Here is a 26,125-nt window from a genome sequence, read left to right as displayed (position 1 = left end):
GATCAATTTATTGCGATTTTGCTCTATCTTTGCTTTCCATTATCATGATAAAAGCTATAAAATCACATAATCTGGACTAAACTGGGATGACTGAAATGACAAACACTTGAAGAATGAGGCAGCAGTCTGTGGATGATGTTTTAGTTTATTTCAGGCAAAATACAAACGAATACAAAATCTCAAACTTTTCATCCGCTCACCCGCAGCCTGTTTTATCATTTCTCATGCGTTTTGCAGGAATCTTCTCCAAAAAATAACAAAACCATTTTTTATTCCACCAAACCTGCAGATTGTGCCAAAGCTCCGGAGATGAAGCTCAATGTCTTTGTTTCGGCGGTGGCTCTGCTCGGTGCCTTCCTGCCCCGCTGTGAATGTAGAGCGGTGGAGAGTCCGGCGGCAGGCCGGGCTGCGGAGCGCCTCCCCCGGCCGCTGCTCCTCCGGCTCGGAGAGGAGTTCTTCCTCCGGCTGGGCGGCGCCGCTCCGCTCCTCTCCGCCCCCGGTGCCTCCGCGGCGGACCGGCCCCTGCGGCTCCCGCTGCGGCTCCTCCAGGGCGAAGAGACCGGGGAGAGAGGAGAGCGGTCCGAAGAGCCTCCCATCTCTTTAGATCTGACTTTCCACCTGCTCAGAGAGGTGCTGGAGATGGCCCGGGCCGAGCAGGTCGCCCAGCAGGCGAACAGCAACAGGAAAATGATGGACATTTACGGAAAATGATGTTTTGGAGAATTAAAATTGACACTTTGCACATCATGTAGCTACAGCATTGTTTTCAGTATTATTCTCCAACTGGTAAAAAAAAAAAAAAAAAGTGAGAAAGTGAAATCTGAAGTCATTTGGTCTCATGTTCAGTCTTAAAATCTGTTTTGTCTCATAAATCAGCATGTTGAAACAAGAAGATGACGCTGGACAGGTGGAATTATTTCACCAAATTGGTGAAATTGAAGATTTAAGGAAATTAAGATTTTAAGACTCAGTTCCAGACTAAGTGACTTCAGATGGATCCGTTTTTATTAATTTGTGGGATCGCAGTTCATTCAGTTTACAGACAGAAACCAAAATATGAAATTGAGCCTGCGATCTGAGCTGCGGGAGTCCAGCCTCTGCTTGGTCATTACATTGTGTTACAGAGAGCAAAACTACTGAAATAATGTAAATAAATATCCGTCAGGCTCTGCACTTCCAGTCGACATACGCATTTTGTACAGAGTGTTAGTTACACAGAATGAATTCCTCCCTGTTCAAGAGTTTGGTAATAAAACCAGTGTGAGCAACCGCAGAATGCCTAAATTTATATTTGCAATAAAATATTTCAGAGTCATATTTACCCGCTGCTGTGTAGCCTAAATTATTGACTGATTCAAAGCATCTGGAGCTCCTCATTCACACTTGGCACATAATCAACATGCGTAAAGCTACCATTACGCACAGATGCGCAAAATTACGCACGGATCCCCTCAAACGAAGGTATTCCACTGTTTCCTCAGAGCTAAAAGGATAAAGTCCCAGTCAGTTCACAGAGCAGCTCGCTGTCAGAGGTTCAGATCCTGAACCGGATCAAACTGAAGTCCTGAACCGGTTTGCTTTTACTTCTGGTTGAGCCAGGAGAAGGAGAAGACGTGCCGCGGTCCGTCTTTGTCCTCCGCGTCGCCGTGCTGCTCGGAGGGAGACTGCAGGAAACAGCAGAAGAAGAAAAATAAAGTAACAACACACACACGCTTTGTTTTACATCCGCAGTTTTGGCTCAAAGTTTGCGACGCATGCGCTTTGGATTGATTTTGCATTTGGATTCTAGTTGAATCAGTGAAACAGTCTTACTGGTTTAACATGTAAAGTGAGTGAGCCGCAGAAATGAATTGATTATATTATACTATATTATATTATATTATATTATATTATATTATATCAGTGAAGACTGGACAGTAAAATGCCACTGAATAGAATTGGAGCATTTCTCTAATATGAAAATAAAACGTTTTAGTGACTTTTAATGATTTAACTGATGATACCATGTTCATGAAGACACACACACACACACACACACACACACACACACACACACACACACACACACAAATTCATCTCACCAAACATCATTGCTCAGTTTTAGAGTTTTACAGTGCTTAGATCTGCATTTGGAAATCCTGCTGTATAAAATTGCAAATGGAAAATCAAAAAAAATATTGTTAAAACCCCCCAAAAAACAGAGAGAGATATTTGCAGTGCGTCTCTGCCACACAGCAAAGACCTGATCTGCTCTCAGATCTGAAGCAGCAGGTATTACTGCCACACTGCAGCTTCAGGCAGAATAAATATGAATATGGTCGACCAGCTGATTAAAGGAATAGTTCACCCATAAATGAAAATTCTGTCATTCCCTCCTCCCCCTCATGTTGAACCACAGGTGAAGTTTGTTCATAAAACACACAGAGAGGCTGCAGCACAACGTTCTCCAAAACAAAGCAAAAAATATCCATAAAGTTCCTCCATATCTGCAGCTGAATCCAAGTCTTCTGAAGCCAAATGATCGCACAGTGAGTGGAAAACACAGATATTTAACGCAAATCTTCACTACAGACATTGTTTTTGAAAAAGCGGTGAGACGTGCACGCTCCCAGACCTGGAGCGTTCACGTGAATCTCCCCGACACACGCAAACTGAAATACTGACAGTTGTTTTGGACAAGTTGTGCTGCAGCCTCCCTGTGTGTCATGCGGACTAACACACTTCAGCTGTGTTCAACACGAGGCGGAGGTGATAATGACAGAATTTATATTTTAAGGTGAACTATTCCTTTAAATGACACTCCAGAGCTGTGAGGAGACAAACTGAGCTGTGGGGCAGAAACTCCTGAAGACACGACACATCTTCCCTCCTCTGTCACCAGGATCAGGATCTGTCTGGCTGCTGTGACCTCTGACCTTTCACCTCCTTACTATTGGCTGCTTGTAAATAAAACATTTGGCTTCTGCTCTCTCCAGCTCAGATTTCAACCTTAAAGCTTCACTGTCTCCTTCGCACTCTGGCGGCCCCGAGTGGCAGCGAGAGGTAACTGTTTGAATGTTTCACATTTTCACAGAGTAATTGTTGAATCTCTGGTATTGATCAACAACCCTATCGATCCCACAGATAGATTATTGAACAGTGGTTTGATGGAGCCGTCTCACCGGAGCGGGGGCGGGGCCTGTGGCGGGGGCGGGGCCTGTGGCGGGGGCGGGGCCGGCGGCGGGGAGCGGCAGCGGCTGGGGCGTCTGGCTCGCTGGGGGGGGTTTGGGGCTCGGCGTCTGGACGGCCGGGTTGGGCGGAGCCTCTGTGGTTCTCTGGGGCGGCGGAGGCGCCGGGTGCTGCGCCGGGTGCTGCGCCGGGTGCTGCGCGGCAGCACCCTGGGGTGGCAGCTGCAGCTGTGGCTGTTTGGGCGGGGGCACAGCAGCGCCCCCTGCAGCGCGGGGCGGCTCCACACGGCTTCCACCCGTCGTTCCCCTCCCTTCCACCACTTCATCTTCCTCATCATCATCGTCTTCATCAACTGAGAAACAATTTGGTATTTCAATTAATATAAGAAGTGAATGAGAGACTGTGAGACTTAGGCTAAACCTACATCAGATATACTGAGTTTATGATCTTTCATTTTTAAACTTTATGAATCTACAGGCCATAAATAACACTAACAACTAAAAGGTTAGTCTTCTTACTTTGGATACTATCACTAAACATAGTGTGTGCTAAAGTGTTAGCATGGAGCTACTATCACTCAACACAGTGTGTGCTAAAGTGTTAGCATGGAGCTACTATCACTCAACACAGTGTGTGCTAAAGTGTTAGCATGGAGCTACTATCACTCAACACAGTGTGCTAAAGTGTTAGCATGGAGCTACTATCACTCAACACAGTGTGCTAAAGTGTTAGCATGGAGCTACTATCACTCAACACAGTGTGCTAAAGTGTTAGCATGGAGCTACTATCACTCAACACAGTGTGTGCTAAAGTGTTAGCATGGAGCACTGGAGCAAACGATCTAGGCTTCATGAATTTTGATGAATTTTGGTGTCTGATGATGATCTGCTAAAACTCTATATTTGTTTGTTGTTTATTTTAAACTGTATTTCTTGAACTCAGTCTTACGTCTGATGAAGTCGACCTTCAGCAGCGCTCTCCTCTGCCTCTGGAAGTTGGCGGTGAAGTGCTCCATCTTCTCGTAGCCGCGCTCCACCTTGTCCAGGTGAGTCGTGTTGGTTCCCTGAAGGATCCTGAAGCAGAGGAAGCAGCTCAGAACCGTCCAGCAACAAGAACCGAACCCAAACCCTGACAGTCACCGCCTTGCTCTGAACACTGAACACGCCAAAAGAGTCATCAGCAGCTCTTTGTAACGCTACACAGTGAATATTTCATAGTTATTAATTATGAAAAAGTTTAAACATGGTAAAAGTTTGTGAATCAAGACAAATACTCACTTTTGTAGAAGTGGTTTGGCAGTCTGTGGGAGGGAAGGCACAGTACAGTTAGATCACTGTTGACATTATGATTATAATAAGTTGAATATTATACAATTCCTTTCCAAGTTCCCAAAGAGTTTACATGAATTTAAATAATATATTTAGAAATATTGTTAGTGACTGATCCCAGAGGGTGAAATTCATGTTTGGCCTGCCGTCCTTTCGCTTGTAAAACAAAAACAAGGCCGTCAAATCAGCTGCAAACGAGCGTCAGCGTTCTTTTCGTACTTGTTACTGATTGGCCCAAGCAGCGCCTGCATCACCTGACATCTCTACTTGTTTTAATCTTCCCTGCAAATATATCAATATGTCTTTATGAGCATTAATCCACGTCTCATTTCTTCTTCATATTGTTTATATTATAACTTTAGCTTATGTATCTTCACTGTAGGCTGAATAGGCAAAAGGCCTCACGCATCCTTTAATTTTAGGTTTTCATTCTGTCATGGTTGTTCATTTTTCTTTTTTTTTATGACGGTTATTTTTGCTTTGTTTAACCTATTATCACTTTTATACTCTTTTTCCTATTTTTACTAATGTTTTCATTTTCATTTGTAAGTGAATTTTTTGTAAGTGAACTTCCTTCTCAGTGACTCAGTTGTATTTACTCCAGGTGTCACCTCACAAGCCCTATGGGGATTTTCAACCTGTGCATACTGGACAATCTTGTTTAATTCTATCTATTGACATTTTATATTTTACTTTCTTGCACAAATAAACTAAACTTAACTAATTCATTTTTTCCTACATTCAAAAAAATAAATGTGTCTTACTCGGTCTTTATTGCTTGATGCTGGGTAGGATTTGTCTCACAGGGGGCCTCCACAGAAACTTTTGCCCAGGGCCTCCAGCAGTCTAGAGCCCTGTCTGCCTGTCTGTATATCTCTCCATCTCTCCATCCATCCATCCATCCATCCATCCTCCTCTCTCTCCCTCCGCTCACCTGCAGGAACACGGCCATCTCGGACTCGTCCATGGTCTGGATGCCGCTCTCCAGCAGCTTGGCCGTGCTCTCCAGGTGCTCGCTGTACTTCCTCCTCAGGCTGCGGACGTAGTCCAGCTTCTCCTCCTGCTCGGCGTTGATCCTCAGCGTCAGATCGCCCTTCCTGTCCTCCAAGATGGCGTAAAGATGGTCGAACGTCTCGCACACCTTCGACTTCTGCCTGCGTCCGTTCTCCTGCGGGAGCGGCGGAGTATCAGAGGCTGAAACTGACTCAAAACTCAAGCAGCATATGAAGCACTTCCAAAATACTATATATTCATTTTTGAAAAAAATACCTGCAGATGATTGATGATGATGCAAATGCAGATGATTGCACGCTCTAAAATTACACTACTTTGCAACTAAAGGGCTTGAAATAGCAAATAAATGAATGAATTTACTTTAGTTTTTTTTTGTCATAGTAGTTAGTAGTTAATATCTTTGAAATACTGGAGACTTGTCTGCTTGTTAGCAAGATATTTCAAAAAGTAGATTAGATTAGATTAGATTAGATTAGATTAGATTTTGAAGCAATTTGCTGCATAACTCCTTTATGTTTTAAGATACAGAGTTCATATTAAAACCACCCATGTGTTATGTGAAGACGAGTATGTTGCCATAGAAATATTTCAATGCTAATCAATGCATAAATTATCTTAATGAATGACCTCATTAGCATAACAGGTTATGTTTAATATATCATGGTGGTTATGGCGGGACATTTGGAACTTTATCACTGTTGTGTTATATCAATCAGAGAGGAGCGAAACTTATTTACTTATTTAAAGCTGCAATAAGCAAAATTTTCTGACCACTAGAGGGTGACAGAAACTAGCCTGGTAAGACCATCCTGATCACGTGACCTCACATTCTGTTTCGCTCCACGGATCAGTCTGGACTTCCAGCCGCCCACATCGATTTCAGTGGGCGGGAGTACTCGCCTTGACAGACAAACTCCTTCAGCCAATCAGCGAATCCAAATTCAAATCCAGTCGGAAGAACGCCGAAAACGTCTTTTCCGCTGAGAAACTCCGCTAGTGCGTACTCTTGTTCTTGTTTAATTGTTGTTATTGAGTCTATTTCTGCAATAACTGCACTTATGTCTGTGTTTACTCTGCTAACGTTAACGTTACCGCTCGTTGCTTCGGGAGACACCATTACTGTTTTGCCAGCGGCGGCCTGTATTTCACGTCATCAACTACGACACAGTCCCTGATTGGCCCGGTTACGTCATCAACTACGACGCAGTCCCTGATTGGCCCGGTTACATTGTAATTTCAAGAAATCGATGTGGGCGGCTGGAAGTCCAGACTGATCCGTGGAGCGAAACAGAATGTGAGGTCACGTGATCAGGATGGTCTTACCAGGTTAGACAGAAACCACAACACATTTGTAAATAAAGCACAGCAAAGCCGCTGCACTACGGAGCCCCCTAAGGACAAACCTAGCAAAGCACTGTGCATAAAGGCTAACAGCTAAGCTAACCGTACCTACAGAGAAGTCTCACCGATTACCAGTCTCACTTTGACTGATCTCTCTCCTGCTGAAGGTCACATGTCCCACAATGACAAGTGAAGAGGCAGGTAGCAAGTTTACTGGTTTAACAAGTTTACTCGCTCGCTTCATCGATTCCTCCATTACGAGTAGTTTTTTCAGGGATGGGAGGGGGAGAGCGCCGCTTTTAAACAGCGAGGGAGGAGACGAGCTAGTTTTAAAAAAATGAAAAGCTGCTGGAGGGAGGGGGAGGAGCTTCGTTCAGGAGCGGAGTCTGACAACAAGCTTTAGAAAAGAGGAGAAAACAGCAACACAGCTGGATGTTGGTTTATATCATTATGTCTCTGTGAAATCTCCACACAGCACACATCAGCTTCAGGGTTGGTTAGAAGGGCTGATATCGCTTATTGCAGATTTAAATATGAAAACGTTATGTGTATTAGTTGTGTATCAGTAAGCAGCCATGTTGGTTCTGCACTCACATCCACGGCTCTGCAGGTTTCCTCCAGCTGGGTGATGATCGCCTGGATCCGCTCGTTATTCCCCACCAGCATCGCTATGCAGTCTGTCAGCTCCGCCTGCACACACACACACACACACACACACACACACTTTTATATGATTTTGATTCATAAAACTTTACATTTACTCTAATGACTGTATTTGAGTTGCTTTTTTGTGTACTAAAGTCAGTAATTTGACTTTTCCTTCAGTCCATTTTAAATCCATCCATCACAGAACAGATCGTGTCTCTCCATCAGCAACAGAAACTGGATCAACAGAAACTGACAAACTGTGGATCCATTCACAGTGAGAAGAGGAATCTGACTTTACTTTGTTTCTGCACTTTATTTTCTCATTTCTAATGTTTCCAGTTAAAAGAATCTAGTTTGAACTCTGACCTCTCTCCTTTTAGAATCACATGGAAAAGATCACAGCTAACATCACACACTTTCACACACACTTTGAGGCGTAAATATACATTTCTAACCAATAAAACCATCAGATTTTTGAGCAGTCCCGCCCCTCCTCACCTTTCCCATCCAATAAAATTGCCTTTCTCTCCCTGACTCATATTCCATTGGTTTACGCTTTTGAAGGATCCCTCTGTGTTCTGTCCCGCCCCAACATCCTGTTTCTACAGGAAATGCATCAAATCGACGTCGGCCTCAGCTCCCACCTTCTGAGTCTGGAAGACGCTGTCGAGCGGAGCGACCTCGCAGTCCCTGTGGGCTCCGAACACCTTGCAGAGGGAGCAGGTGGGAACAGCGCAGCTCACACAGTAGATGTTGATCTTCTCCCCTTCGTGCTCCTCGCACATCGGCTGCTCGCACTTCGGCTCCGGAGCCGGTTTACTGCTGGAGGAACGGGGATGAAGGTGAGCGAGGAAGAGGAGGGGGAGGAGGGTTTGTTAGACTGGTTAAAGGGGCATGGCACCCATTTTAAGACTTCACACATGTGCTTCCTGTGTCCCAGTCACTGCTGTCCCATTCATTGTCAATGGAGCAGTCACTGATCTTACATCCCAGCCACATCAAGGGTTTTCTCTCTGATTTATAGCTAGAAACAGACTCAACTGTCCTGGACTCAGAAATAACATGTGAATTCTTAAAATGGATGCCGTTCCCTTTTAAAACCTCCTGCACTGATCCTGCTGGCCTGGATCCAATCCTCAAAGTAGCTCCACAAAATGCTCTCTGTTTTCTGTCTCATGTAACCTAACCCCCTCCGGCGGCCATATTGGAGGTCCGCAGCTCTGTGAACAGCTGATTGTGTCTCTGTCTGTCTCAACAGAATTGAACAGACGGTTAATTTCTGTCACATCTGATTAGCACACTAGCTAACGTATCTAGTAGCAGCTAGCGTTAGCGTGTTCACATTAACATCAGTGTGTTTGCCGGCTAGTTAGCTAGCTAACAGTTTGTTCAGGTTAACTGAGCTGACTCTTCTCAAGCTACAACTCAGAGTGTTTTGGAGTAGAGACTAGGGCTAAAGACAAGACAGTTTACTGTGTCACAGTAACCAAATCCACCTTATCACACTATTCACTTTTACTGAGAACGTTACTGAATGGATCTACAGCCACACCACAACAAGCTGACTCAGCTGCTCTCTGCTTCTAGCTGCTTCATACAGATTTACACTTTATTAACTAACACACAGTTCTACAGATTTACACTTTATTAACTAACACACAGTTCTACATGTTCCTCCATCATGGAGAGCTGGGTGAGAGCAGGTTGGTGACACAACTAAACTCTCAATAAATAAATTTGACAGTTCTAACCAATTCTAAGTAATTTCACTCCTGCCAATCTTAATGACTATCATCAATGATGTCCATTTTTCCATTATAACTCAATTCATCATTTGCTTGTTCTTCATTTCAAATGTTTACATTTACCAATCCACAGGATCTTATCTGTCTATTACAGTAGGATGAGCACACAGTGGATCTCTATTGATACTAATATCTATACCAAGGGTAGACTGATTAATTGATTGATTTATCCAGACTAATATTAGTGGTATTTGGTGATTGTTGGAGGGATTTCGGACCCTGGACAGAACAGACAGCTGATGTGTCTCCTGTGAAACAAGCACACCGCTTCCCCCAAACGTCCTGTTTATCAGCTTGTATTTCTGACACGCGCTGTGCCTCGTCCCAACAATAAAAATAGTTCTGCCTCACTGGCCTACATGTAAAAATAGTCCCAAGCCGGCCGGACCGCGCTGCAGGAAACCTGTGAACCGGCAGGCCGGTCTGGAGAGTGTTGCAACCCCACAAACAGAAAAACAAGTGTTGACATCAAGGAAGAGCAAACCAGACTTCATTTAGTCCTGATCTGTTTTAAACAGCCAGCTGGCTGCTGAGACAGGGAGAGTTAGTCTGCTCTGCAGGAAGCCAACCAACACCTGGAGTCCTGACTATGATGAGCTCTGGTTGGTTGATCTGTTAGCTGATCTCACATCAAGTCACATGTGAAAACCCACGTGAACATGTGAAATGTCCCATTGACATTTTCACCTGTGAATTGTTTCTTTGCATGTGAAATGAAGTTTTCACACGTGAAACAAATATTGACAGATGGCAGGTGAAAATGTAAAAAAGAAAACCACTTCATCTAGAAATTGAAGTTGAGTCAGAAAGCAACGAGAGAAAAACTGTTCATGTGATGTGATGTGAAGGGAATTAGTCAAATACTGTGAAATACAGTCACCAGCTAAACAACCATCTGGAGTCCTTTCTATTCTAAAATCTAGTTGGCTGCTAAAATCCTGAAAGGATTACTACAACTACAACTACTAATGCTACTACTACTACTACTAAGTTACTAGCACTTTTACATCCAAATACTACTGCTACTGCTACTGCTGCTACTCTTAGTACTTCTACTACTACTACTACTATACTAGTACTACTGATATTACTATTACTACTTTCATTACTACTGATACTACTACTACATTTTAAAACATTATGACCTGTTCTTCAATATATTGATAACTACAGGACTTTTATCTGACAAATAAATGGCTTTAGTTCCAGAAAAATCTAATTTTAAAGACATTTAAAGTCTTTCTAATGAATTCAACTTTTTACCTTTTCAAACTGAAGCAAGCGCACACATTTCTCTCCGAAAATTTAACCTTTTGTAGTTTTAGAGTCAAGTCAAGTTCATCTGTATTATCTCTGAATGTCTTCAGTCACGTTAAAGTCAAGTCTGTTGTTCTCCTGTCTCGTTGACACCAAACTGATTATGATTTTCCTCCAAAATTAATAAATAACATTTCAGAAAAGGATTCTTCACACGTGTTTCCCTAAACTCAGCAGCGTTGCCCTTTGACCCCGCTGTGTTGCCAGCAGGTGGAATGTGTGAGGTGTTGCTTTGTGAGAGTGTGTGTGTGTGTGTGTGTGTGTGTGTGTGTGTGTGTCACCTGGAGGATCCCTGCTTGTACATGTCGATGATGTTCTCCACCAGCAGGTTCCTCTGCAGGCCGTACACGCCGTGGCGGTCCAGCACCACCTCATGGCGGCAGGACGGGCAGCGGAAACGCCCGCCGGACGTCACCGTGGAGCCGCGGGTCGACAGGTAGGGGTTCGAGGCCTGGGGGGGGGGGGGGGGGGGGGGGGGGGGGGGGGGGGGGGGGGGGGGGGGGGGGTTGAGAAGTAAAAACCCTAACACTGACAAAATGATGATGCAAAGTTAACTTTAACTGCAGACTCTGAGATTTGGAAATTACAGAAGTTCATATCGAGATTTTTTTTTGGATTAATTGTTAAGTTGTTCAGTTCTAAGCTGCATCCATTCATAAGCAACAAGGAAACTTTCCCAGAGAAGAGGGAATAACAAACTGTACATATTGCTGCTGTCCTGTGAAAACCTCTTAACTCCAGTCTTGGTGATTTTCATATTTGAGCCTCAGCTGAAGGACTTGAAAACCTTTCAAACCTCCTTGGATCTGGACTTGATTTCCTCGGTACTGTTCCGCCAACTGCTGCTGTGGCACCTGAATTTACCCAAGAGGATCAATAAAGTGCTATCTTATCTTGTCTTATCTTGTCTTATCTTATCTTATCTTATCTTATCTTATCTTATCTTATCAACTCTCAAAGTCACAGTGGTCCGGCTGAAAACGAGGCCGATTCTCTGAGCTCTTGACATGCGGGACGTCCTGGAGGCTCACACCATGTAAACACATGTCGTGGGTTTGAATCTGACCCAGGACCTCTGTCTCATGTCCTCTCCCTCTTTCTCCCAGTCTGTCCTGTCTCTTTCTGCTTTATCTTGTCTAATAAAGGCAAAAGCGCCCCCAAGTAGTAATGTTTAAAAAAGAGAAGCTGACATCTGACCTGGAAAATGTCGTTGGCACACTTGCGGCAGAGGTTGTGCTGGCAGGGCAGGATGACCACCGGCTTGGTGAACGTCTCCAGGCAGATGGGGCAGATCAGCTGCTTCTCCAGGCTCTCCATGGTGCTGTCCGGCTTCGAGCGCCCCAGGGACAGGCTCATGGCCCGCAGGGGGGTGGGGGGGGCGGCCGGGTCGGAGCGGAGCGGGGCGAGGCGAGGCCCGAGTCTCGGTGTGAAGCAGAAGCAGAGAGGTGAGTGTGTGTGTGTGTGTGTGTGTGGAGCGGCTCAGACAATCTGACAGCACAGAAGAGTCCGTCTGTTTTTAGAAAGACGGGCGTCACACGCTGCTGACATGCCCTTATATGTCAAATGTCATGAGGAGGCAGGACCAGGCAGTGTGTGTGTGTGTGTGTGTGTGTGTTTGAAGGGGAGGAGTGTGAGTGTGTGTTTGAAGGGGAGGAGTGTAAGTGTGTGTGAGAGAGATAGAGAGAGAGAGACAAGGAGAGAGAATGTGTGTGTGTGTACTAGGGTTAGTGTTTGTGAGTGTGTGTGTATGGGGAGTAGTATTTCAATGTGTGTGTGTGTGTGTGGGGGGGGGTTAGTAGGTGGGGGTGGGGTGTTGTGTGTGTGTGAAAGATAGGGTGTGTGAGTTTGTATTTGTATTATGTATTTCCTGTTGAAACAGGATATGGAGGCGTGGCTTAACACAGGGAGGGATCAATCAAAAGTGTGAACCAATGGGAGATCAGTTAGGGAGAGAAAGGCAGTTTGATTGGATGGGAGCGGCGGAGGGGCGGGACAGTTTGAAAATCTGTGATGTTTTATTGGTTGGAGATTTTATTTATGATGTCATCATTAAAGATACACTGTTATCCAGGAAGTAATGGGATTTTGATATAAAAACACAAGAAAATAAACATTTTGTAATTTTTGTTGTCATTTATCATTAAAGAGGAATTTCCCTTTTGCCAAACTCTCATTGTAAATAGAATTTTTTCTTAACCGACTTGCCTGATTAAATAAAGCTTAAATAAAATAAATAAAAACATTTAAGTTAGAATTACTTAACTCAATATGATGGAAATTTGTCATGCAATTGAAATAAAAATAAATAAATAAACAGACCAAAATACATTTAAAATACATTTACACCAGTCGGTGTAAATTGACTTCACTTAAATATCAAAAACCCGTGATGTTTTCAAACCTTATGTTGACTCAAAATATGAAAGAGTCAATGAAATCAGACGTTTGATTTAAACAAAAAATAATTTTATTTTAAAGCGGATCCACAGAGCGGAGGACAGAGGTTAAAGGGCAACGAGACTCAGTTCAGTTTTACATGTTACAGGAAGCAAAGCAGAAGTCCGACTGAAATCCACATCTGGTATAGAGACGATAATCATGCTACAGTCATACCAAATACATCTTCATATAATAAAACACAACATTCTGCTCTGATGCTCCACATCAGAAACAATTAAACCAGGTGTGATTTTCCACTGTCTTTTCCTAAAATGTCGTCGGTACAGAAAGATAAATTCTGTCCAGGAGGTTCTGTTGATACGAGCTGGAACCAGAACTTCACCTGTCGTCCGGGTCGCTACCAGGCAGGCAGAGAGAATTTCTGCTGACATGGTGTGTTTTCTAACGGACTGACACTAACTCAAAGTAGAGAGAGACAGGAAAGATTGGGATGACGAAGGTCCTGGGCCGGATTCAAACCCGCAGGACGATGTGTTCACACAGCTCAGACCGCTGAGCCACCGGGACCAAATCCCGAAGTCCCAGGACATGTTGGGAAGTCAGAACGGTATGGTGCAGAGTTTGATTATGTTTAAAATTTAGGAAAGTGAAGCTTCAGCAGTAAAGTCAGTAAAGTCAGAGGGGGAAGAGCGGTCAGAAGGACCGTCCCGTATCCAGCAGGTCGCAGGTTTGATCCTGAACCTGAACCGACCTGCTGCAGATTCACTGCAATATAGGAATTCTAAATTTGAGTGGTATCGACCTTTAAAGTTGTCCAGTAGTTTGATATGAAAGGCAGGAACAAAAACATCAACTGAGAGAAAGAACATCTTTTAAAATAATATTTTAAAGTTGGTCTGTGTGTCATTTTATCCATCAATCTTTCACTGACATTTTCTTACCTGTGTTCACTATGGAAGCCCATTCCCGCCACTCAATAAAATAAAAAACGACTGAATTGTGACTTTATATCTCACAATTCCCATCAATTGTGACTTTTTTTATTTCTTACAATTCTGACTTTTTCTTCTCAAAATTCAGACTTTTTCTTTTTCGCAAGGAAAAAAAAAGTCAGAATTCTGAGATATAAAGTCAGAATTGTAAGAAAAAAAAAAGTCACAATTCCGTCGTTTTTTATTTTATAGTGGCGGGAATGGGCTCACTATCTCACTCCAGTAGTATTGTTAGTTCTAGTGTTTCTCCACATTAAGACTACATTTCCCATCAGCCCCATTGCTTCCTGCTTCCTGTTTACCGTAACTATACTAATGTCTCTAAATTAATGTCGTAATGATTTATTGATGTTAAAATGACACACAGAGAAATAAACATGAAGAGGAACCAAACATCAAGCCAAAACCTTATTTACATTAACACATATAACAACAAATTGGATTTCCACTGCTGTAATTATCATTATAGACCAAGTGTGCAAAATATTAGGAACGCCTTCCTCTTATTGAATTACACCCTTTTCCCCATTATACATGCCTCAGCAGTCTGACTGAATTTAAATCAATAAGGAATCAGCTTCACCTGGATTCACCTGACCAGTCTGGTTTAGTGCAAAGTGCAGGTCGTCCTGATATTCTGAACACTCGCTGTAGTTATCGCACTGCAAAAATGTCCATCTTAACAAGGCATTTAATATATTCAGAATTTAATCTGGAAATCTTTTTATTTTCTGAAACGATAATAAAAGTCTGGCAGTGAGGAGAGATAACTTCACTGTTTCCAATGCAATGCAGTTTATTTCAATTCTCCTGAATAGAGACATCCATCATTTTTAGGGTTCAACTTTTTGGGGTTTTTGAAGGTCGATAAATATACCAACACTGTTGGGCCTAAGCTGCCAATAACTGATCTTTTGTGCCAATCTTCTTATGGCAATATTGACTATTTTAATGCCTAAAAAATTCCAAGTGCTCAGTTTTTCATCTGAAATGTTATTTTTGACAGGGTGAAAAAGTAATAATAATAATAATAATGATGATGATGTCATATTTATGTATGTGTGGAATCCAATCAAAATGTCTCTTGATCAATTCTAGAATAACTGTAATCAATCAAACTGCATCAGGTCATCAGACCGGACCAGATCCAGTTTGATAAAATAATATCGACCTCATAAGTCTGGGCCATATGGTTGAAATCAATATCACCATACTCATAAGGATTTTTTTTCAATATCAATATATATCACAATATGTCTGCAAAATCTCATGTTAAATAATAACAAATTAATGTTCATCCCATTGAACTGAATGGTAATGTTAGGTTTCAAATAATATTCCTTAATATGTTTCGTATTAAGTTTTTGTAATAAACTGTGCTTGTCATCATCAGTTCAGACAGCAGAATTGTGTGTCATGATTTCCTAAAATCACCATATCATCACCATATGATTCCCTGAAACCATAATATTGAATTTTGCCCAGCTCTAGGTCGAACCATAATCTTTTTTATCGAGATCTTCTGTCTCAAACTAGATGGGAACCAGAGGAATCACCTCACCGAGCTGCAGGTTAATAAATGACTTGTTGGGATGGAGAGTGTCGCAGCGTCTGTTTCCCGCCGCTCGCTTCATGTGTACGTGTCTCCGTATCTGCGGTGTCCGTCGGTGATCAGCTGCGTTTTCTCGCTGGCGTTGGTCGGCTGGTGAACGACCGGAGCGTCTCCATCTGCGGCGGAGAGACGGGAAACACAAACTGACCAACATGAAGAACAAAACGTCTCTTCCTCACTGGCTGCGTCCCGGTCCAGGTCCAGGTTTGGAGCCCGAAAACCCAGAAGTGAGTCGGCATGTTTAGGATTTGAATGGGGTTTTGGTTAAAAGCCTGAAAATAAGATCTGTGGTTCAGACAAGCTTAAGAAAGTTTTAACATTTTCCAACATCACTTTTGTGAATTTTGAAGGTTTTATTCGGCCTAATAAAGTTGCTAACAAATGGCTGTCTCAGAAATTGAATTGCAATGGGTTTGTCGCACAACAACACGTCATTACGCAGAATAGTCGGCCATCAAGCCTCTGAACTGTTGAACTCTCGCTCTTTTCAATTTAGTGATGTATTCCATCGTAGATTTTACCAATTTATAGCTGTGCTAGGCGGGACTCAGGCAGTTTAGCGTGTTAGCTTCCTGACGCGACCTGCTGTAGCTCAGTTTAGCCTAGTGTTAGCTTTTTACTAATATGGATTACAATTATGCTTTAAAAGTCATGAAAGCAGTGTTGATTTGTCAAAATTATCTCATATAACAAAATTAATATTACAAGCCTGTGTTAAACACACAGATTCATTTTGGCATCAGTCCAAAACCACATTCAAAAACCTGCTGAAGTTACAGCGGGGCTGCGGAGGAGCGAACACCTTTGCAGTCAGAGGTTCATCAGACATCAACTGCTGCATGTTGACTGCAGTTACAAAATACTTTTCAACCGTAAGTTACATTTTCATTTTTAACAAACCTTTTTCTTATTTAGCCATGACCAAACCATTTCCCTGACCCTAACCAAGTCCTTTTAGTTTCCTAACCGTAACCTTAACCCAAACCTTAACCAAAGTCATTTTATTTGCCTAAACTTAACTGTTAGCCAACCTTTGGAACGTAACGCTATTTTCCCACGTGTCCACAGCACGTAAATCGGCGTTTCAGAGTTCGTCTTCATTTGACGTATTTGTGTGAGATCAAGTCGGTCTCTCTGTCTGGGCATTCAGCCTCGCTAACCTGCACAATTCATTTTTTACAAATCAAAATCGCAATATCTAATACTGCAATTAGCATTTTATTCAAACTGTATTAGCATGTTTTTCCCCCTACATGGTTTTTGTGAACATGTTTGTGAACTGAAAAACAGATTTGGTAGAAAAAGCTGAGCATGCATGTATCGCAAGTAATATTATTACTTTTACCAGTAACGACTAGTGTAACCAATAATTTTAGTTTTAGTCATAATACTACAGTCACCAATCAAAACAATAAAGTGTTGCTTTTTATTCTCACCCCTCTAAATATCAGATTACCAATCAAAACAATAAAATGTTAGCTTTTTACTAAGTGAAATATAGTATCTGAATTATCCAGATATTATGATTACTCATAATCAGTGTTCTTCATCTCACTCTGAGCTGCTGAAAGATAAAATGGTAGAAAAGTTTTTTTTTTTTTTTTTTTCTCTCGGACTGAAAATGGACTGATCTGATTTTAGAGAAGAGAAGAGGAGGAACGACTGGAGGAAGTGAGTTCTGCTGCAGGGAGGAAGAGGCAACATGATAAGATTACTTTTGAAATGTATAACGAGTAATATATTGATTTATATTATATTATTTATATTATTTTTGGAGTAACGAGCCCAACACTGATCGCAGAACGCATCATCACACCAACGTCACTGTAAAACTAAAAAACCTCAGGATGATTTTGCGTCGCCTCACCGTTGTCGGCGTCGTTGCGTAGCTCCTCCTCCAGGTCGTCGGGGGAAACGTAGCTGTCTGGCTCCGCCCCCTCGCCGGTGGGCGTCGGCCTGAGCTTCCCGCAGCAGCAATTACAACAGCAGCACAGACAGCAGCAGCAGTAGCAGCCTGTCAGGACGCCGCAGACTGCAAACAAACCCTGCAGAGACACAGAGAGACATGAACCCGAGGAGAGGGAAATTAAAACGGCCAAATACCTCATCTGAAAAAAGGCACGTTCTTACTAAATATAGACTCGGGGACCAGAACCTGGAAACTGAAAAAGTAAGACATTCAAAAACCTGGAAACCCAAAGACCAGAGGCTCTGCAACCTCATGGAGACAGAGACAGAAACACACTTTCTGTTCTCAGAGAATTTAATCATATTGCATTCTTTAGGCACTTTTTTTACCCATTATTTAGTGTTTACGTATAGTTGACTTTACTTTTTACTTATCTGTTTTGCTTTTCGCTCGTCAAAATGCCGACTAAACCCAATAGAGGAGGAAACGCTCCCCCACCTCAACAGCGGCCTACTCCACACGCTACGACCCCAAAACATGACGCGATAAGAGAAACATATAAACTTAAATTTAAATAAATATTCTGAGGTTTTAGCAGCTAATCACAAGTAGGGAAGCTAGCACTCGTCCTGGGTGAGTTCAGCAGACTGTTGGACTCTGCTACTGTAAACTTATCTGGTTATTAATATTTTATTGTCTATAAATGAACATGAGCAGATATGACTTGCTGTTGTACAGAATCCACTGTTAGAATATTTGGATTTGATTTCTTTAATGTGATAATTGTTTTTTTTTTGTTGTTGTTGTTGTTGTTATATTTTTACAAATGCTTTGGGAACATGAGTGGTTTCGTCCTGCCGATGAAGCTGATTTGAATTTGAAATTTGAGACATGGCGGATCCGGGGATTTAAACAGGAATCAGGAGTGACTGGAGCCACTGGAGGTTCGGTGCTTTGCTCAAAGGCACGTCAACGGTTTCCATTCACTTTCTAACCACCAAGGTTTTCCCAGCTGTTGTGGGGATTCGAACCGGCAACCTTCTGAATACCAGACCACAGATTGAATACACACTCCCATACACACTCAGTGAAGAGATGTACGGACACAGAGGACACACACACACACACATGCACACTCACACACACACACACGTTTATATTACTGTAACATAAACCCTAACCCTAACCTAATCCTGACTCTCCTCTTAACCCGAAACTATTCCTTCACAATGTCCTCACTTTGGAGGATTTTCTCAACTTTCTATCCTTGTGAGGACATTCTGGTCCTCCAGAAGACACACACACACACACACACACACACACACACACACACACACACACACACAGGCACACACACTCTGTCAGCCCGCCCACCTTGGCCCACCATGTGGACAGCATGAAGTACGTGTTGACGTTGTCCTCTCCGAACTGCTGGGCGACGTAAAGCCCCAGCGAGCCGTACGAGTCGTAGATGTTCCTCTTGCTGAGGTCGGACAGAACGGCGTGAGCGCTGTTCAGCTCCTTAAACTTCTCCGCCGCCTCCGGATTATCTGGGTTCTTATCTGGATGGAAACGCAACGCCAGCTTCCTGACACAGGAAACATTTAGTATATTATCATTAGCTGCAGTAATAGTAGTAGTTGCAGTGATGGTAGTACTACTAGTAGTAGTAGTAGTAGTAGCAGTAGTAGTAGTAGTAGAAGTAAGTAAATCTTTATTTGTATATCATCTTTACAGTCAACAGCACACGTTGCCCTGTCTGTATAAATGGGTTTTGAGATGCCGGTTAAAGTTCTCCACAGTTTTGTCAGATCTAATGTCAGGAGGAAGACTGTTATCCGAGGCGCGACAACAGTGAAAGCACCATCACCCTTCGTCTTGAGTCTGGACCGAGGACTCACCAGAAACCCCTGGTCCGAGGACCTTAGAGACCGACCAGGTAGGTGTGGGGACAAAAGTTCAGTAATCAGCAGGATTTTGAAACCAATCCAGAATTCAATACGTAACCAGTGGAGGAAGGCCAGTACGGGTGTAATATGAGCCATCTGACTGGATCTGCTCAGAAATCAAGCAGCAGCATTTTGGATTAAATGAAGTCGGTCAAGAGAAGACTTGTTAAGGCATGTGGTTTTCACAACTAGATTTCACATTAGAGGACAAGGGGCCAAAACATTGCTGAACGTCAGAAGCCATACTGTCTGGGCCAATGACAAGAGCTTTAGTTTGAGTTAAGCTGGAGGAAATTGTTTGCCATCCAGTCCTTGATGGCAGCCAAACAATCCTGGAAAACAGCTAGGTACAGCTGTGTATCGTCTGCATAACAATAGTAAGAAATATACTTAAAACGATTGATTAACTGCCCAAGGGGAAGCATGTATAGAGTGAACAGAACAGGACCCAGGACTGAGCCCTGAGGCACTCCACATGACAGAGCCACGGGTGATGACACAACATTACCAACAGAGACCGAAAAGCTTCTATCAGAGAGGTAAGGTGAGAACCAACCCGGGGCCGTCCCAGCAACACCCACCCAATAAGCGTACTGTGGTCAGCGGTGTCAAACGCTGCGCTAAGATCCAGCAGTTTCTGACAGAAACCAGACTGAACCAAGTCCAAGACATTCACAAGCTGTTTAGCAACCACTTTCTAAAGGATACTGAGAATAAAGATATAATAAAAGAAAAGATATATTTTGTAATAGTAGTGGTAGCAGTAGTAGCAGTAGTAGTAATATTATTATTATTAGTAGAAGTCAAACCTGACTGAATCCTCCTGTTAAATGTAATAGTTCTGAATATCAGTCTGTCAGTTCTGGTCTGGCTGGTTTCTCACCTGTAGGACTTCTTGATGTCGTCATGGCTGCAGCCTTTCTCCAGGCCCAGAACCTGATACAGAGACTCTCCGCAGGTGGATAGAGTTCGCTGCCTTGCTTCAGACATCCTGCCACCTCAACCTGCTGTGGGCCAGAGGAGCAGCAGCTGGAGATCAACCTGGACAACTCTTACTCTGCCACACCTCTCCACCGCCAGGCTCTGGGACTCACTCACTAGCGTTTAGAAACATGTCGTCCCCACGACTGATGAAGTCCCCGTCTGGACCAATGAGTAACAAACATGTCACCTTGTTTTGAGCTGTAACTGTAGTTCCTTCCCAGCCAATCAGTGTCATTTTGAAAGCTGAATGCAGCGGTGAGATGCATCATTTCCCCCAAGATTCAGCAAAATCCAACACGTAAACGAACATTGTAGCGGCCCCCCTTTAGACCAATCAGTGCAATTTTTAAAATACCAGAATGGAGCAATGAGATGCATCATTCTTTTACGTTTTGTGAAAATCTGATCAGCAGCGTCCGAGAGATTGTGCATGACGGACGGACGGACCGGGGCCAATCCATCGCCCCTCCTTCATTGTGGAGACAACAAAGATGAACTAAAAGTACAAATGTTTCGGACCTCTGTCGTCTGCTTCCAGTTCCTTCTGCCCAAACCCTGCTGCTTCTCCAGCAGGAAGTGGGAGCTCTTAAAGAGAAACTCCCTCAGATATAAACTGTCAGATCTCATCAGTCTGTGATGCTCAAAACACTCCAGGAGTTATTTTGTGATGAAGTGTTGTCATTTACTTTTTCGGTGTACCTACTTTTCCTCCACCTGCCTCATCTACTTTTACTTCAGTTAGCCATTTCCTACATTTCCCAGAATGCTTTTCAATAACCCACAGAGGACATACCTCAACTTGTTGTATTCAGCTGTTGGTTTTACATGGAGGTGGAGAAAGTAATAGCAATAGCGATTGTAAGAGCAAGAAAGCGAGTTATTCCAGTTAGGAAAAAGTGAGTCGCCCCTCTTACTCAGTTGGTCTCTCTCCTCTTCTACGATGGATTTCTCCCTGTATGATTGTTGAACGTCTCTTGGTGCAAAATGGCGGCTCTAGAAAGAAGCCCTCGCTCTTTGATTCTGAGGGACTGACACCAAAACCTGACGTTTACCGCTGATGTTTTACATCCTGAAACATTTTCTCATATCAAACTCCATTGTAGCTGCTGGAAATATCTGGAGGTGACGTCACCTCGTCTACGATTGGCCGGTTATCCACCAAGAAGAAAAACACAACAAACTACTGAGGAGGCAGGAATGAAAAGTACATCACCAACAGCTGTTTTTATCAGAGTTACAGAGTTTTAGGGAGTTTTTCCTTTAACAGTCACCAATCAATAGAGTTCACAAGGTTATTTCTGCAAAGACAAAGATGATCCAAAGTACAAAGTGATAGATACCTGCCTCCTGCCTCCTGGTGTGTCAGAGCGGCTCTCCGTCCTGCGGCTCCTGGTTTTGGTCGGACGGTGTTGAGCTGATCCGGCCGGCTGGATCTCAGACCCACATGAAACATTCAGCAGCCGCCCGGCTCGGGTGTCGCCGCCCGCCAATGAGCCGAGTCGCCACGCCTGCTCAGGTTTCAGCCGAGACGCTCGGATAGACGTACTGTAGAGGGAGGGGAGGTCGCCATGACGACCAGCAGCCTCAGGGATGAGGAGGGAGGGAGGAGCCAGGACCTGTCAATCAAGATAGATAGATAAATAGAGATAGAAGCAGTAGTAGCAGTACTATTATAGTAGCAGTAGTAATAGCAGTAGTAGTAATAGTGACACTTACTCTTGTTGTTCTCTCCTGACTAGATCCTTGCTTGTGTTGTATTAAAATCTTGTCGCTTTGGATAAAAGTGTCTGCCAAATGGGAAATTGTAATTGTAATTGTAGTAGTAGCCTAGTAGTAGCAGTACCAGTAGTAGTATAGTAGTAGTAGTAGTAGTAGTAGTAGTAGTAGTAGTAGTAGCAGCAGCGGTAGTAGTAGTAGTAATAACAGTAGTAGTAGTAGTAATAGCAGTAGCAGTAATAGTAGTAGTTGTAGCCTAGTAGTAGCAGTACCAGTAGTAGTAGTAGTAACAGTAGTAGTAGTAATAACAGTAGTAGTAGTAGTACCAGTAGTAGTAGTAGTAGTAGTAATAACAGTAGTAGTAGTAGTACTGTTGCAGAGATCTTCAGGCTGTGTAATATAAATGTAATAGCAGATTTTCACCACCTGGTGGCGCCAGCTACACAACAGTGACTGGCTCAGTTCTTTAGATTCTTAGATGCTGTTCAGTCAAACGAACTTCAGCAGGACAGACAGACAGACAGACAGACAGGCAGAGAGACAGACAGACAGACAGACAGACAGACAGACAGACAGGCAGAGAGACAGACAGACAGACAGACAGACAGAGAGGCAGACAGGCAGGGAGGCAGGCAGACAGGCAGACAGACAGACAGACAGACAGACAGACAGACAGGCAGAGAGACAGACAGACAGACAGACAGACAGACAGACAGACAGGCAGGGAGGCAGGCAGACAGGCAGAGAGACAGGCAGACAGGCAGACAGACAGGGAGGCAGACAGACAGACAGACAGACAGGCAGACAGGCAGACAGGCAGACAGGCAGACAGGCAGACAGGCAGAGAGACAGGCAGACAGGCAGACAGGCAGACAGACAGACAGACAGACAGACAGACAGGCAGACAGGCAGAGAGACAGACAGGCAGACAGGCAGACAGGCAGACAGGCAGACAGACAGGCAGCTGCTGGTTAAAGGATTTGGCTGCTAAAAACAAGATGGGGGTTCAACCCGTGGTCCTCCCGGTGCGGGATGCTCTCTGGACCGGCGGGTCAGGAAGTTCTGTTCTGTTTAACACAGACTGGGAGAGTCTGCTTCAGAACTGGCAACACTACTGTAGAATAAATAATAATCTAATATTTTATTGATCCCCATACAGAAATGTTGGTGTCTTTACTATTTTATTTCCATATGAGCTCCTTGTGAGTCATGTGACCTTTGTGACTGTCCTACTCCAGTAGAAGTAGGCTACTGTAAATTTACTGATATTTTACTGAAGTAGAATTAAAAGTACTGGTGTAAAGATCTGCTTCAGTAAAAGTAAAAAGTGTGTGATTTAAAATGTCCTCAGAGTAAAAGTTCCTGAGTTCCTCTTTAGAACAGAGAACGTTGTTAGCTGTGATCTTTTCCATGTGATTCTAACAGGAGAGAGGACAGAGTTCAAACTAGATTCTTTTCACTGGAAACATTAGAAACGAGAAAATAAAGTGCAGAAACAAAGTAAAGTCAGATTCCTCTTCTCACTGTGAATGGATCCACAGTTTGTCAGTTTCTGTTGATCCAGTTTCTGTTGATCCAGTTTCTGTTGGTCCAGTTTCTGTTGCTGATGGAGAGACACGATCTGTTCTGTGATGGATGGATTTAAAATGGACTGAAGGAAAAGTCAAATTACTGACTTTAAATACTCAAAAAAGTACAAGTACACAAAAAAGCAACTCAATAACTCAGTGACTCAGTAAAGTTACTTTCAGCCATGCTCAAGGGCACATCAGTGGTAGTGTGTGTGCGTGTGTGTGTGTGTGTGTGTGTGTGTGTTTGTTTAATTTAGATGTTTGTCCGGACCGTTAAACCAGATCAGGTATTCCAGAAAGTTTAAGAAATCCTAAACTAAATCCTGAATTCTGACTTGAGTTTTCGGTTCCAGAACTGATTCAGATTTCAGAGATCGGGCTCGATCAGCTCCTGATTGGTTGAGACTGAGCTCTGCGCGTTCACGGTGAACTTGTAAAGCCATCCTCAATCGAGGACTGAAAACAGGATTAATGATGGATTCAGAGGCGACGAGCAGAGCAGAGCTTCATATTTCACTCCAGCCGAACAAGAAATATTAATGACAGCTTGTAGTGAATTTCAGCATATTTAAAATAAATAAATACATAAATACACATCAGCAACACTTGTGAGACTTGGGATGGCAAAACATTGTAGAGAGGTAATGCGTGAGTTAACTATAAAGTTTAATGCTTGTTTTAGTCATTCAACATTTAACAGACCTCTGTAAACTAATGTTTAATTAATAGGAAGGATGCAACATATTGCCTGAATTATACACTCTTAATTTTTTTTAAATATATAATTTAGGTGTAATCCAGGCGGCATGAAATGCACTTGGCAACAAATAAAAAAAAAGTATAAGAACATAATTCAAACTCGTAGGATTTTATTTGCTTGTAACTACTTCATTTTCTTAATAGTAGCCTAAAGGTAGGCCTAGACTTATTTTATTTGACCTCCACTCTGCAGCTAACTGGAAGAAGGCTGAGGCTGTAAACAGGTGAGGTCCGGCAGCAGAGGAGCCGGCCCTGTCTGACGGCATGAAGGAGCTCAGCAGAGCCGCGACCCCAGGACACAAAGGGAAGGTTTATCACATTTATATCTCTTATCTAGTGTCTACGGAAGCGTAATGCATTCACTTGAGAATTTCTTTTTTTTTTTGCCGTTTTTCTGAATTAACGAGATAATTATCTCAGAATTCTGAGAAAAGTTTTAATGGAAAAAAATAATTCTGCTCTGTTTTTCTGAGATAATTATCTCGTTAATTCAGAAAAACAGCAGAATTATTATTTTTTTAATGCTCTGTTTTTCTGAATGAACGAGATAATTATCTTGTTCATTCAGAAAAACAGAGCAGAATTATTTTTTTTCCATGAAAACTTTTCTCAGAATTCTGAGATAATTATCTCGTTAATTCAGAAAAACAGGGCAAATTTTTTTTCTCAAGTGAATGCATTAGGCTTCCGTAAATACTCTCGAGTCTCGACATAAAGCCCTGCAAATAATTTGAGCTTCCATGTCAACGGGATCTCCCATGACAGGTTTAAAGCCATTTTCCAGAAAAGTTGAAGGAACTGACTTGTGTGATGCTTAAATGCTGCAGGCTCAGTCAGGTTTAACTCAAGTCAGCCTCAAGTAAAGCTGCCACAGAGCAGGTTAGCTGAGAGCACCAGTTGCCATAGTAACTGATCTAGATTTACTCTGACCCCAGTTTTTGGAACAGAAAATCCTGGATTTCTGTGAATTCTGAGTTAACAGATCTGGATAATTTGCCAATCCTGCTTTCTGGAATAAGAGTGGAGTCAGGAGTCAGCGTTATTGAATCATCCAGTAGAATTCAGCCTATTAAACTGAACCTCCCGGCTCGACCAATCACAGAAGGCGTCTCATCACGTGACGCAGTGCCATTTGTTCAGTCAGTCCGGACAGGCTGGCCGTCAGCGGGATGTTTGGGGAAGACGGTAGCAGCGGCGTCAAGCTTAACGGACATAAGCAGGAGGATACCGGAAGCTATCTGATTCTGCCTTCAAAATAAAAGCGTGAAATGTAACTCATAATATTTTTGTAGCCCTATATACAGCGTATGGCATTTTGCATAGGACTGCATGGTCATGGATATATGGTGGAAAATGTACTAGTGATGCACACTTGCATACACTTACAATGAAGGCGCCATGTCTTTATTTATTTGTTATTATTATTATTTATATATTATTTTTAGTGCTGGGAAAATTAATGTGTTCATTTTTGCGATTAATTTGAACTGTTTAGCACGTTAAAAAATGTACGCATTGACACAGCATTGATTTTTTTTCCCACGGTGCAGCCGAGGACAGAGGGCGTCTTTGGCTGCGAGATGCAGCGTTTCCCATACGGAGGCGAAATCAA

The 26,125-nt window shown here is 43.0% G+C and overlaps 3 protein-coding genes across 3 annotated transcripts; 1 reads left to right on the top strand and 2 right to left on the bottom strand.

The window, feature by feature from the left end:
- Positions 1-309: 309 nt before the first annotated feature.
- Positions 310-763, top strand: crha (corticotropin releasing hormone a). The gene has a single exon (XM_071911417.2). It carries the CDS (start codon positions 310-312, stop codon positions 709-711), a length of 402 nt encoding a protein of 133 aa, XP_071767518.1. The 3' UTR covers positions 712-763.
- Positions 764-1,580: 817 nt separating this feature from the next.
- trim55a (tripartite motif containing 55a) lies at positions 1,581-11,977 on the bottom strand. The gene is made up of 9 exons (XM_071911362.1): positions 11,819-11,977; positions 10,903-11,072; positions 8,144-8,321; positions 7,446-7,541; positions 5,431-5,664; positions 4,446-4,468; positions 4,117-4,241; positions 3,162-3,520; positions 1,581-1,664 (listed from the first exon to the last, which is right to left on the bottom strand). The coding sequence occupies exons 1-9, from the start codon at positions 11,975-11,977 to the stop codon at positions 1,581-1,583; spliced, it is 1,428 nt and encodes a 475-aa protein (XP_071767463.1).
- Positions 11,978-15,643: 3,666 nt separating this feature from the next.
- Positions 15,644-20,473, bottom strand: LOC139921164 (dnaJ homolog subfamily C member 5-like). Its single transcript, XM_071911331.1, has 4 exons — positions 20,367-20,473; positions 18,909-19,122; positions 17,493-17,670; positions 15,644-15,741 (listed from the first exon to the last, which is right to left on the bottom strand). The coding sequence occupies exons 1-4, from the start codon at positions 20,471-20,473 to the stop codon at positions 15,644-15,646; spliced, it is 597 nt and encodes a 198-aa protein (XP_071767432.1).
- Between the last annotated feature and the right edge of the window lie 5,652 nt (positions 20,474-26,125).

This window comes from Centroberyx gerrardi, chromosome 13, assembly GCF_048128805.1.
Source record: "Centroberyx gerrardi isolate f3 chromosome 13, fCenGer3.hap1.cur.20231027, whole genome shotgun sequence".
Classification (NCBI taxonomy): Eukaryota; Metazoa; Chordata; class Actinopteri; order Beryciformes; family Berycidae; genus Centroberyx; species Centroberyx gerrardi.
Note: the sequence above shows the minus strand (reverse complement) of the source record. Positions and strands in the feature narration are given on the sequence as shown.

Bases quoted from the DNA above. Each gene is read 5' to 3' on its own strand.
- LOC139921164 (XM_071911331.1), bottom strand. From the start codon at position 20,473: ATGTCTGAAGCAAGGCAGCGAACTCTATCCACCTGCGGAGAGTCTCTG. The intron at 19,123-20,366 runs GTGAGAAACCAG...TTCCTGTGTCAG, and splicing joins GACATCAAGAAGTCCTACAG to GAAGCTGGCGTTGCGTTTCC. The intron at 15,742-17,492 runs GTGAGGCGACGC...TCTCCGCCGCAG, and splicing joins ACGCAACGACGCCGACAACG to ATGGAGACGCTCCGGTCGTT.
- crha (XM_071911417.2), top strand. From the start codon at position 310: ATGAAGCTCAATGTCTTTGTTTCGGCGGTGGCTCTGCTCGGTGCCTTC.
- trim55a (XM_071911362.1), bottom strand. From the start codon at position 11,977: ATGAGCCTGTCCCTGGGGCGCTCGAAGCCGGACAGCACCATGGAGAGC. The intron at 4,469-5,430 runs GTGAGCGGAGGG...TCCCTCCCACAG, and splicing joins AGATGGCCGTGTTCCTGCAG to ACTGCCAAACCACTTCTACA. The intron at 3,521-4,116 runs GTAAGACTGAGT...ATTGTTTCTCAG, and splicing joins GAAGGTCGACTTCATCAGAC to TTGATGAAGACGATGATGAT.